The following is a 14,049-nucleotide window of genomic DNA, read 5'->3' on the forward strand; positions in this document are numbered from 1 at the left end:
TCTTACTATTTTTACCTGTCTACGATTCAAAACTAAATTGTCATAATGTTCACCAAAAAAAAAGTTGTCGCGACATTTTCTATTGAAGTTAACGGTCACATTAAGCAGTTGACGTGGCTACAGGAGGTTGTTAAAATTTAACCACTGGTTAAGGATATTTAACGACGCAATAACTTTTGAGCAACCGAATTTATCGTTAAGAAATGACGACATGGTAAGTGGTTTAACGACATAATAGGAGTTAACCAACTTTTGAGCAACCGGCCCAAGATTGTGTCAGAATGTCCCGGTCGGGATGATAAATGAACTATTCATATGGTAGTAAGATTTGGGTACTCAATTCGGGTACTCAGACAAGTCAATTTTTGATTGAGTAAACAATTCAGATATCAGATGGTTTTAATCTGAGGCTGCTTTCATAGACCCTGGAATAAATTTGAAAAACAGAAGGCATATGATATGCGTATATTTACCAAGAGGAACTGAAGCACGCCAGCTGCTGCAAACACGATACGGGAATATCGATTTTATCATTAAAGCTAAGCGTGAAAACCGAAATAATTGTTTCATCTCCTCCCCATGTGTATGGTTGATCTATGTAAATCGAAAGCAATTCATAAATTTATCTTCGATGGGATGGTTGATGGGGAGACTTAAACATATCAACGTCACAGTAATAAGAAAGATGGGTCATGAACCTCCTATAACTGAATTGCCTACAGTACAGGACAGTTGACGTAGATACCCTCCCGGCAGTTGAGATTGACGGTTGACAGTATTACACCTACTTGATCACGATGACGGTACAGTCATCACCTACTAGGTGATGACTGTACAGAACGGTTGAGATTAGATACCCTACATACAAAGTTTTACAACCACTTTGGTCAGGGACTTTTCAAGATCGTCGACACCCGACCCTTACACTCTAGATACATGTTTTTCTCCTCTGCTTGTGGACGGAGGGAAAAAATGTACCGGTACGTATAAAGTGTTTTGTTATTGTGCTGCTGGCAAAAAAAGAATGGTTTGAAACTTGCCTTAATGCCCTAGCAATTGTCATGTTTGTATATTTCAAAATAATTATTGTTAAATTCAATGATTAATTGACATTGGGAATTGTGTACTCCGACTTTGTTATGATAGATGAATTAGATTTACTTCATTATTACCGGTACCGATATTTCATTGCAACTGCTTTGTTGTATTGCTAGTTCTCAATGAGATTTCGTTTGATTTCGTTGAGGTTTCGTGCTGATACATTTAATACATTGATTTCGAATCGTGTAAAAGTATTCTAATTTTTATTTGAATTTTATTGTTTTCGTTATTTGTTTATTTGGGATTTCCATTGAGAAATGAATTGTAACTTTTCAACAATTCGTTTTCTTCTCGATCTTGAATCATGCTGTTTTTCGTCGAATTTTATTGTGACCTGACGAAAAACATAAAATGAATATCGCATTTGACTTTTTGAGAGATTTTGAAAAATTGCCAACTGTAATTGTTATGAAATTGACGTGTTTTTGGATGGCTATGAAAACGGAGTCGAACCAAAAACAGGAAATAAGGATTCTTTCATTGCGTACGCTTATTTACAAATGATCAGCTGCCGTCTGGAGACAGTACAATCAGACCAACTGACAAACATTTCTCATTGTCAAAATAATTGGTCCTTTTTAAATGTCAAATGAACATTTAGTTTTGACAGAATATCTACGATAGCGATTTTGACGCGTCAAATGATAATGAGTTTTGACAGTATGTCTATGATTGCGATTTGGTTTTGACAGAATATGTGCCGAGATCAAATTTGACGCGTCAAATACTATGTTTTGACGAGCATTTAATGTTGGGTAGACGAGTAAATTCGATATTTAGTTTTGACAGGTAGAAAATGAAAGTTTAACGAGTAAAATATGAAAGTTTGACGGGTAAATTTGATGTTTCATTTTGACAGAATACCTATGCCATATAGGTAGGCCTTCGTATAAACGTGTCTACACTTTCCTTCTATATACACGAAATTCTTTTTTCAAAAACCTATAGAGATTAGCGTGTGGCCTTCGTATTGTTTTTGGCATTCGCATTGCACATATTGTACCCGTACCAGCTGTATTCCCATCAACTGAATTGCAGTTTCGCTGGATATTGTGCAAGGTGTCAAATTGGCTGTTTCTCACTCTTCGTCACCAAATGAACAAATAAAAAACCACCCTGTGTGTACTCGGTACATACACTCGTTCAATACTGGCATCATTGCTGGCAACTATAAATTATGTATATCTGTCTCATCCTGTACCCTAAACCGGTAACACGCTGAGACGAGTGAAACCACACAACATCGTGAAACTAAAGTCTGCATCAGAAAATGGTAAGTCGAAACAAATATAGCCGCAAAGCAGTGTTGACACATTTTGTATTATTGGACCTAAAAGAAACGTTGATGTGTATCATGGTGACAATTTCGGATTCATAAGTCTAATCCTCTCTACTTCGACTCATCCATTCTCAATTCAATTAATCAAGAAACGGGAATTAGTATTACAATAGTTGGTTCAAAAGAATGCGAATTCATGACTATTTTTGTTGTACCAGGGTTTTCATTATCAATATTTCTATTTGATCCTATTTCATTTTCGTATCCGTGGCCCTTTAGATGACAGGTTTTAGATGACTATCGTTCAACTTACATTTCACCTCAACGTTGAAATACAGAAACTTAAAAAAAAAAGCCTGAATATATAACTGTAAGACTATTTTTACATATGTATTTTCTAAATTCATTTTTTTAGGCCCAAAATGTTGAGTAAGTATCTAATCGAATACGCTTTTATATCGTGTCTATGCGAACGAACTAATATATTGTCATTTGGACACATGATTACGTATCTGAATGCATTTTGTGGTGGTAGTGTAAGAATCCCAAAATATCTTTCTTCCTTTACAGTTCTATTTTTTATCATATTCAGTTTCCTTTTTTTTCTTTTGTATTTTTTAGCTGGCTCTATTTAATCACGCGCAGAGGGTGAACTTTCTTTATCTTTATGAATGAGTTATTACGCGTATGAACCCAATTCAAACACACTGAGATAGCACGATGTTTATGACAATTTAATCAGGGGTTATGGAAAATCCCTCGTTTGTGTGAAGGCTGATCGTCGGATGTTCCAGTAGAACCAGGCTCAGAGGCCAGAGATTGATCCGCTACCTATAGATTAGTTCGTCTATCTTCCAGCTAAATCACCCCCACCGACCACTCTGTCACCTCCCGACTAAGGCGAAGAAAGGCTATGTTTTCCACGCTACGTGCCAACGAGCTAAATTCATTTATGAAATTTTGATAATTTTCTTCTAAAACACATTTTGTATGCGTGGTGCATAGAAATAATAGCACCTGATTCGAAATTCAATTTTGTTGAATTCTTTTCTTTATTTCTGAATAGAAAAATGCGATTGTCCAAAGTTTTTTTGAGTTTTACAAATTAACGACATTTTTACAATTTACAATTTACTGAAGGTCACCGTTATCTGTTAACATTGAATACAGGATAAAGTTGTATGAAATAAAATCTTGAAAGCATAAATGGTTATTTTACTGAATATCTGCAGTTAATTTTCATTCAAAAATATTCACGAATTTCCCGTCCCTATAAAATATATATGTAAAAATTTACCGGAAAATTGCAAACATGGAATTGATTGAAAATGACATAAAGAAACTCCCTCTGTTCCGGGGAGACTGTCATCATACATCATTAGAAATACGATAATCACACTCAAACGTGGTGAACAGATGATAAGAATCATCATTAGAAGTCTAATCGTAGAAATGAGAAAGTTGTCTCCTGATTCAATTACAAAATAAAAAGAGTTCATCGCACAGTTAGAATATATATATATATCAGATTGAGTTTTGCAGAATTCATTAATTCTGAATAATTCATTGTACCGCATTGTGAAATATATCTCAATTGAAATTGCAGTTTGAATATCAAGAATTTGAATATCAAGAGTAAATCAACTGACAACTATTCATTATATTTGGGTTCATAACTTTTGAAGTGAGGAAAACAGAATTATTCACGTGCGATGAACTGGTTTTCTGAACACGCACCCTAGGTTTTCGTAGTCGACTAGTGTTTGGGACTAAGAACCGAATGCGCTTAACTTCCGAACTATTTCCAGAATATAGTTCCGACTAATCAACCCTCGGTTTCACTTATTTCGTCTATAGTCGACTTATTCCGATAACCGAAGTTGGCCCTAGCCGAAGTTGGCCCTAGCTGCTGATTACGCGAATGAATTAGTGCCGGTCTTTGTCTCTCATGCCCAGGCCTCATGTCATAACCAAAATAACGCAGTTTATTCAGACTTATTCCAAAAATATTACCAGGCCTTACGATACAACCTACCGGTAGCGGTACACCTGTGCCCGTGTGAATCATTCTTTTTTTAGAAGGTGCACGATGTCGGTTCGCGATGTCTAGGGATATCCCGATCGATATGACGTCAGGCGGAAAAATAAATATAATTTCACGGAATTTCTCTATACTCTTCTCTCATAGCTTTCCTTCATAATTGTGGGGTTTGTATTCAATACTGTCCGATATTCAACAACGCACTTTCAACCCAGCACCGATCGAGTGTTTTGAGCGTTCAGCGATCTTGCGCAACTCAGTGCAGTTTAACGAAAGTCCCGACGAGGCGATTTTCATAGCTGAAGTCGTTCGAGTTATAAAGGTGTAAAAGGTGTAAAAGGTGTAAAGGTGAAAAACTATTTTCAATATGCTCCTATGAATAAACAGTTAAAAAGTCCCTTTCTATACCAGCTGTTCAAAGATCAATTCATGCGCGAATTTTTTGCGTATGATAATCGTGATAAATATGTTTGACACGGAATATGAACAAAATAAGCGGACTTAATACTTTGACAGATTGGGAAAAAGACAAAACTCATGCAACTATATGTAGAGTAATGTCTGGTGTTTGGAGCCACACAAAAAAAACTTTAGAGCCCGATATCTAGCTTTTTGAAAGTTCCTTCTTCATCGAATAAAATTACCATCGCCGACCAGCTTAACCAACCTCTTTTGAAAAAATTCTATCGTCGATGGATCTTGTCACGTGCATCCGTCGTTGGCGCAGTCGAGGCTACATCTAGCCAGTCAAACGCCATTTTGTTCTATATCGATTTACTTCATCTCTCGAAAACAATTTTGTTGTATTGACCCTGCTATATTGATATTGGGATTTCTTGCTGTAAATAAAGAAAAAAGAACGCATCGACCTACTACCCACTTTATGAATAAGTTGTGAAATTATTCTTTTTCTACCTTTTTTGACCCACAAACTCCATTTCAAATTGTCCCGCCTGCAAAACTAAGGCTTTTTGGTGTGGCCTGAGTCGCATTTTTTCGTTATTATGGAAATGAGCAAACATATACGAATTATATACATGATTTTCTTACTTTTTGGACAAATGATATACGGCTTTACACCACATATGACAGCGTCTGGCTCATTTTATTTAATGGCAGGAGATCGTGAAGCATTGCACTGTACGTAAGTGAATATCAGTCAAGCTTTACGTACAGAATTCGTATCTCATCTAAAAACTATTTCTCAGTAAGATTGATAATAACTGTTCATTGCGAAATATAAAATATTTGCAATTCAACTAACTCATTTGAGCACGCATATAAATACTCCGTGCTTGTGACTTTTTTAGAGATTGCATGCGAAAGTGACCGAAACATGAGTTTTTAGTTGATAGTATTAAGGAATGGTTCGCGTGCAATACATTTTTGTATGAAATTTCAGAATGGCTTCGCTTACAGTAATTGTTCTGTTGGTAACGTTAGCGCTCGTGTGTGCTGAACAATGTAAGTGTACTTGGCCGATTTCTTTTCACAAATCAACTTTTTCTTCGATTTCATCGTGCACCGATACCGACAGTTATGTCTTTTTGTATTTTCAAGCATTTTTAGAAGATGATAGGCGTGGTGTATTAGTGAAACGTAAGTTTGTCAAATTAAAGTAAAATAAATTCTTTCTTTCTTTGAGTTTATAAAAAGAAAATCTTACTCAAAGAAATCATCTATCATAAAAACATGCAAATTTGATACTCGTCCTCTCGAAAATTGCATCCTTTCGGGTAGGTTTACTGGAAACATTTATCAACGCCTTCGACACGCACCTCAAGAAGAAAATGTCATTTCTTTTCATTCGGAGCCCATACTTGCAGCATTTCTAGATCCAACCCCGTATTAAGGGAATTGTTAGAAAAATTGATAATAACTTCATCTGGACCCAGTTGCAGTGTTCGGAGTTTGATTAAAGTTTAGTTTGAAATAGATAACTCCCTGTGATTTAACTCTACAGTCAATCGAAAAGTCACTGGGTCATGCTAAGTTCTAATGCTTCTGCATTCCTTAACGTACGTAGCTACGCCTCCAAAACAAAGTACATGTTATTTAGATATGTTTTCTTAAACTCATTTTTCAGATGTTGTCAATGGATTCTTATCTACAATTTTTCTATCGTAGGTGCCTGTAAAAATCGCAGCGGAAATGCGATGTGTTCTAAATTGAGCTGCAAGAGTAAAAAACATAAAACCGTTATGTGCAGAAAGAAATGCGGCGCGTGTTAAACGTAACAAGAATCGAAGATGTGAGTCGTCGATGAAAAAAGTCGGTTCCATAAAAAATAATTTCGTTACATGCGCATACGAATATATATATATATACAAATACTAGAAATACGAATTCAAAACCGTTGATCGCAATAATATTAAAAAAAGACAGATTACGCGCATATCAAAATCGTTTAACTGAATACTATGAAATGTAACTGAATAAAGGTCATTGCGGAAATAAAGTGTTTGATTTGATTATTCATGTTGGAGCGGGAAGATTCACTAGAGACCAGAGCCCTATCTACTGTAGACCTAAAAGCTATATTATCTTACCACAGCGGATTGACAAACAAGTGTAGAAGGAGAAATAGACTATTTCGGAGTGACTGTTTTTAGATGTTGGAAAAGTAGCCGATATCGTAAATTAATAATAATAATAATAATAGTAATAATAATAATAATATTTTATTTCCACCCACAAGAAACTGTAACAAATTTTATATGTATAAAGGATGTTCCAATATCAGTGGTAGGTGCTCATTTAAAGCAAGGTTGCTTGTCGGGTATGAGACACCTATCCCTCACACGCATTCAAAACACATACTCATCAAGCATGCATGCTTTCATACATTCAAATTTACAAAACTACGAATTACTTATTGTTCACGAGTGACTACTTAGTAAAAGTAGACGTTTGAGCTGAAAAGTGCGATAGATATGTTGTAAAAGTGATGTTTAAAAGTGTCAAAGGTGTAAAAGTGATATATAGGTCTCAATGTGCTCCGTCGAATAAACAGGCAAATTTGACTTTCCATTTCTAGATACCAGCCATTTGCAAATCAATTCATATGCGAGTTTTTCTCGTATATGGTTTGATAGATGACGTTTGACACAGGATATGAATAAAATAAGCAGATTTAGATAGTTTGACAGATGGGGATAAAGACACAACGTATGAAATCAATTTTTTAGGAATAGAATTATGTAAAATGATGTCTGGTGTCTGAGGCCACACAAAAAACTTCCGAGTCTGATGCTTTTTGAACGTTTTTTCTTCATAGAATAAAACCACCATTGTCGACCCACTCCATCAAGCCTCCAGAAAAAATGATATCGTCAAAAATTATTTCATCGACTAATCGATCTTGTCACGTGCATCCGTCGCGGGCCCAGTCGTGGCTAGACGTATGACCACTAACTAATGCATCTTAGTTCCTATATCCATCTACTTCATCGGTCGTAAAAAATTCTGTTGTTCTGTTTAATCGATATTGGGACTTCTTGCTGTGGTAATCGATTAATATAGAAAAAGACGCATCGGCCTACTACCCACTTTTCGAATAAATTGCGAAATTAGTCTTTTTCTAAAATATTTGAAAAAATATTTCACCCACAAACTCCATTTTCAAATTGTCCCAGCTGCAAAACAAAGACTTTTTCGTGTGGCATTTTTTCGTTATTATGGAAATGAGTAAAGCATTATAAATCGCATGAATTATCTTCATTTTTACGGTTTTAGACGACATATAACACTGACAATAGACACTGCCTGTGCAGTTCATTTATTTGACGGCAGAAGCGGATCGTGCAACATTGCAGTAAGTGAATATCAATCAAGCTTTACGTATATTTCGTATTTCATCTAAAAACTATTTCCCAGTAAGATTGATAACAACTTTTCATTGCGAAATATGACATAATTGCAATTCTAGCTAATTTAACTAACTCATTAGTGCACACATTGGTGCACACATAAAATAGTCGTGATTGCATGGGGACGATTCGGCCCGGGTCAAACTGGCGCGGCCCAGCTACGCGTCATCCCGGGCGCATCATGGTACCCGGTTGATGTCAGAGCGCGTTCTACCATAAATCTCCCACTAATTACTAATGATATCAAAATGCGATGCTGTGGCAAGCGTTTCCGGGACCAGTAGCGTGTTCAAGAGTAGGAATAATCTTATACGGTAAAAAACTTCGGTCATTTCTACGCGAATACAACGCCTCGCAAACCCAGCCAATCATGATCGATTCCTACATAGAGCCGGGTTCTTACTATTCGTAGAAGTCTCTACACGAAATAGAAACGGTAAATACGGGCACTCGATTGGTCGAGGACGATTGACCTGGTTCTGACGAGTTCTGAAACATGCCTAGTCCAAATGTTTTGTCAGGCCGAATTTGGCACGTGTCAACTAGGCACTATCTCATTTGGCACCAGTGTGAGCTAGCCAAATTTGACCCGTCTGAAAATGCTCCCTGCCTGCGACTCAATTAGAGATTGCATACGAAAGTGACCTAAACGTGAGTTTTTAGTTGATAGTATTTAGGAATGGTTCGCGTGCAATACATTTTTGTATGAAATTTCAGAATGGCTTCGCTTACAGTAGTTGTTCTGTTGGTAACGTTAGCGCTCGTGTGTGCTGAACAATGTAAGTGTATTTAGATAGAATGGCCGATTTCTTTTCGTAAATCAAATTTTTCTTCGATGTCATCGTCATCGACACCTACAGTGATGTTTGTTTGACTTTTCAAGCATTCATGGAAGATGAGAGGCGTGGTGTATTAGTGAAACGTAAGTCTGTCAAATTCAGTTAAATAAATTCTCTCTGTCTGTAAGTTTATAGAACATTTTTTACTCAAAGAAATCATCCATATTAAAAATCTACAAATTTGATATTCGTCCTCTCGAAGATTGCATCTTTTCGGGTAGGTTTATTGGAAACATTTATTAACGCCTGCTTTACTCAAGAAATGTCGTTCATTTTCTTTCGATCCCCAGCCTTCCAAATTTTCCAGACCCAATCCTGTATTATGGAAACCGTTAGAAAATAAAAATGATCAAAAACCTCGTCTGGACCGATTTGCAGAGATCTGAGTTTGATATAAAATTGAGTTTGATATAAAGTTGAGTTTGAAATAGATAACTCCCTGTGATTTAACGCTACGGTCAAATTCCAACCGAAATATCACTGGGTCTTGTAGGTTCTAATGCTTCTGCATTCTTGAACATATCTACACCTTCAAAAAAAAAACACACGATATTTTTTATGTAAATTTTCTTTTTCAGATGTTATCTACGGGTTCTTATCTACAATTTTTCTATCGTAGGTTCCTGTGAAAATGACGCAGGAAATAAGGAGTGTTCTAAATTGAGCTGCAGGAGAAAAAGAAACAGACTTTTCTTGTGCAGAAAAAAATGCGACATGTGTTAAACGTAACAAGCGTGAAAAAAAAATCAGTTTCAATGACAAAAATTTTCGTTACATGATCAAAAGAGTATATTGAAAAGCGGTACAGGGCCGGTAACCAATAAGTATAACATCTACAAGTAAATGATAATTATTCGATACTAAATCGGGATAGAAATTATTCAAACTCTGAAAATGTATAAAAGTCACAATATCATGGAACAGATACTAGAAATACGAATTCGGAACCGTTAGATCTCGATCACATAAAATCAGACCACGTCAAAATCAATATTGTACGGAACGCCTTTGAAATTAAACTGAATAAAGTTAGTTGCGGAAATAAAGCGTTTGATCTGATTATTCATGTTGGAGCGGGAGGACTCACGAGAGACCAGCTGCCGGTTGCATATGACGCAGACCTAAGATCAGTCTAATACCAACATAGTTCTATAGCCAATTGAACGACTAATGACCAGTCTTAAGATTGTAAGACCACTTTTGAACTGAAGTCACGTCCGTGCAACTGGCCCCAGGGGCATGGCCTCAACTTAAGACCAGTCTAAGACCGTCTTAGATCTAAAGCCAATCTATCAACTTAAGACTAGTCTTAATATTCAATACCACTTTAAAACTTGAGTATCGAATGAATTCGGGCTCGCTACTTAAGACTTAAAATTAAGAGTTACATCTTACTACAGCGGATACGCAAGCAACTACAGTAGACTCGGCCCTTACAGTACCGGTCGACTTGCATAACCCTTTGCATTCCTATACTAATTTCACTCTCATTCGGTAACGCCCTGCTCGGCACACCGCCTTTACTCGTTGGATTTTATGTTCAAATTCATCCTCTGCTCCGGCTAACTCGGTAAATTCGAAGACGACCTTGCGTCGATAGAAATGGAGTTAGGTGCTAGGTAACTGTGAGTATACTAGGATATTAGAATCACCGTTTTCCCTGCGACCCAATGCATTGCGACCGTATTCAGTACACGTTTACAAGAGGTGTTCTTATCGAATGAACTCTTAACAATAAGACACGCTGTAAATGAAGATTGACTCTGAAATGAAGATTTTTCTCTGTCCAATAGATCGAGAATTTAATTCGGTTAGGCCTATGTATATAACAAGAACATGCACAAATAAGAAAATGCGCCCTTCAACTAAACGTAGAATCATCCTGGCTAGACGCGTCATTTAAAATCTTTGGGGATTTGTTGATAAAACCGGAGTTGATAAAACCAGAAACAAAAAGGAACAGGATTTCTTCATGCTGGGAGATTTATCTGCAAGCGACACCACAGCCAAAAAATAAGAAATACTATATGCCGGTAGCTTAAATGAAACTTTTCGTAAAAATATTGAATAAACTAGTTGATTTAACGGTATGAACGAGTAGTTTACTATTCAGATTTTGAAACAACATTTAGACACTCGCCATTATTCTGTGCAACATGTTGTTATTGGCGGGTTGTAGCTAGCGCATTTCTTGAATCTATTCGCACAACCGACGATGTAGAAACTCGTTCCGGTCAGATTATCTATACCTCTTGCCCGTTGGGCCGTCGGAATCGCATGACCCTATAGACGGGGAGGGTGCAAATGGTGAGAATTTAGACTCAATTAGAAAATATAGATAATCCCACACGGAAAGATGAAGTTCAAAAACGACTGGTTACGAGATACATGAGTTAAGAATTTAGGCACAATTTTTCAAACGAATACCGCACCCTGACCGGGTCTCGCAAGGGAACGAGGAATTGCGGTACAGACATGTGCTGACTCGTACAGACTCGTATAGAAGTGAGAACCGTAGTGACATTCCGGCAGGTTCGATATTTTTGATTTGCCCCAGCGATCAATCTGATCGGTGCCGCAAGTTTTCGCGCGGTAAACCAGCGCATGTACCTGCGCACCCGGTCAAGTGTGGCAGGGTTTCGCGCCGTGGTTGAGTGTAGCGATGCTATGGGGTTCGAATCCCTGCCGAGGGAGGATGGGCGGTACTGACCGGTAACCAATAAGTACATCTACAAGTAGATGATAATTCGATATTAAATCGGGACAAAAAGAATTATTCCAGCTCTAAAAATTTATAGAAATCGCAACACCGTGGAACAAATACTAGAAATACGAATTCAAAACCGTATACTAGATCTCGATCATATAAAAAACAGACTACGCGCATAGCAATATTGTATAACTGAATACCTTGTAATTTAACTGAATAAAGTTTGTTGCGTCAATATAGTGTTTGATTTGATTATTCATGTTGGAGCGGGAAGATTCACTAGAGACCAGAGCCCTATCTACTGTACACCTAAAAGCTATATCTTACCACAGCGGATTCACAAACAAGTGTAGAAGTATAAATATACTTTTTTGGAGTGTTTTTAGATGTATACTACTGGAAAAGATTGTTCTCAAATGGATACTAAGTAAAAGTAGACGTTTGAGCTCGAAAGTGCGATTAGACTTGTTCTTGGATTTAGCCTTTCGAATAATGTTTATCAGGGTATCCGTTGACCCCAATCTCCATGTTCGGCATGCTATTGTATTTCCAAAAGGTGACCTCCAGGTATTTCCTTTTTAGTTCTCAATACAAATATGAGCATATTATTTGAAAATAAGATAACGCTACAAAATACAGCTGAAAAGCAGCGATAACGGGTTTTCTGTCTTGTTAGTCTAAAAATCGTAGGAAACGTTTTCATGATTATGTCGAAATCAGTCTCATCACTTCGTGATATGGCTACTTTGAACTATGCTATGCTTCGCACTGAACGCTGTAGCGGGTTACATAGATTTATCTATCCGTCGATTAAGGCATTAGTTTTGACTTGGACCCGTTGACCGCCTGGATTAAATCATTGACCCCAAACAGATACATGACGTGGAAAGTGTATTGTGTCCTCTGTTATCATATTGGTATTAATGGGTATATGTTAGTCCATAAATATGATTTTATATTTCATTTCATCACTTTAAGTCAGAAGTCAAATTTCATCACTTTCAGCCTACAATCTTCCTCTCCTCCCCGCATAATCGGTCAGCGCATAAAGCCAATATGTTCTATTTAAAGATCAGACTGCCGAAGATATCAACCAATGAACTAAGTTCGAAAAGAAGAAAGTGAATCAAACTCGAAATAAAAATTCATTTGCGACTACGACATATACGAGACAGTAAAAACTAATTAATTTGATGATATGAACGAGTATAATTTATTCTTCAGATTATCAAACAACTCTATATCATTATTAAATCATTACTCGTCATTATTCTTTGCAACATGTTGTTACTGCATTGGTGTAGCTGGCGCATTTCTTGAATCCACTGTGACAGCCGACGAAGAAGAAACTTGTTCCGCTCAGATTATTACCTCTTGCTCGTGGACCGTCGGAATCGCATCGACACGCGACTCCTCGTCTGAATCGTCCATGTTCTTCTGAATAGCGAAAAATAGTGAGCGAAATTATATTGCTGCTGGAGCAAATGGAAGCACCCAAAAACGTATCTAACTGCGCTCGCCGGATGAATATTTGTGCTTATTTTATTGCACACACCGATTTGGCATTCATACTTCAAAGATTTTCAACTTTGAAACTACTTCATTTACAAATGATAGGCGAAATAAAATAGTATTCTAAGTACGAACCGTTATAAGTATTGTATGAATTCGTATAAATCTAAGTATATCTGAAAACCTCCTCGCGGTCGTAAAAGGCCGCGATTGAACATGAGGCAGTGAATGATATGATATTTCTAAAATGCTTACCTTCCGACGCCACTCCGGCAATTACTAATGCGACCGCGATAGCGAAAATGAATACCTGCAACAAATTTTAAAAAAACATATCTATAGCTACGTATTGTCTATTTGCTTGTATTGACTATATACTAAGAGTTAGCTATGTTCATCTATTTGCTATCGATTTCTCATCGATAACAGTTCGTACGTACCTTCATGTTCAACGAGTTTCAAAGCTTCTGTGACTTTGCTTCTAGAATTATGTACAACCGGAATAAATCGGGTATTTTATACAGAATAAGTTTAATCTCTGGGCATTTGTGTCAGCTTGCCGGATTAGTTTCAGTCAGGCCAATTTGAAATTCGAATCTGAATCTTCCAATCTATCTGACCGCCATGACCTCCTCAACGCAACATTTTCGAGTGTAGCTTTCAATTCCATGATCATATAAATATAATACATGTATGCT

General features: G+C 36.9%; 1 protein-coding gene across 2 annotated transcripts; it reads right to left on the bottom strand.

Moving 5' to 3' along the window:
* Positions 1–13,105: 13,105 nt before the first annotated feature.
* Positions 13,106–13,918, bottom strand: LOC141902807 (toxin AnmTx Cj 1c-1-like). Of its 2 annotated transcripts, none has more exons than XM_074790705.1 (3): positions 13,792–13,918; positions 13,607–13,661; positions 13,106–13,273 (listed from the first exon to the last, which is right to left on the bottom strand). In XM_074790705.1, exons 1-3 carry the CDS (start codon positions 13,795–13,797, stop codon positions 13,107–13,109), a joined length of 228 nt encoding a protein of 75 aa, XP_074646806.1. In that variant the 5' UTR covers positions 13,798–13,918; the 3' UTR covers position 13,106. The 2 variants fall into 2 exon arrangements, with proteins under 2 accessions (XP_074646806.1, XP_074646804.1); XM_074790703.1 differs by having other exon boundaries at positions 13,106–13,276.
* Positions 13,919–14,049: the final 131 nt, after the last annotated feature.

This window comes from Tubulanus polymorphus, chromosome 3 (genome assembly GCF_964204645.1).
Source record: "Tubulanus polymorphus chromosome 3, tnTubPoly1.2, whole genome shotgun sequence".
Classification (NCBI taxonomy): Eukaryota; Metazoa; Nemertea; class Palaeonemertea; order Tubulaniformes; family Tubulanidae; genus Tubulanus; species Tubulanus polymorphus.

What these genes read in the sequence shown, in the direction of transcription:
- LOC141902807 (XM_074790703.1), bottom strand. An exon ending in TGCCGGAGTGGCGTCGGAAG is followed by an intron (nt 13,277 to 13,606) that starts GTAAGCATTTTA and finishes TTCGCTATTCAG; the next exon opens with AAGAACATGGACGATTCAGA.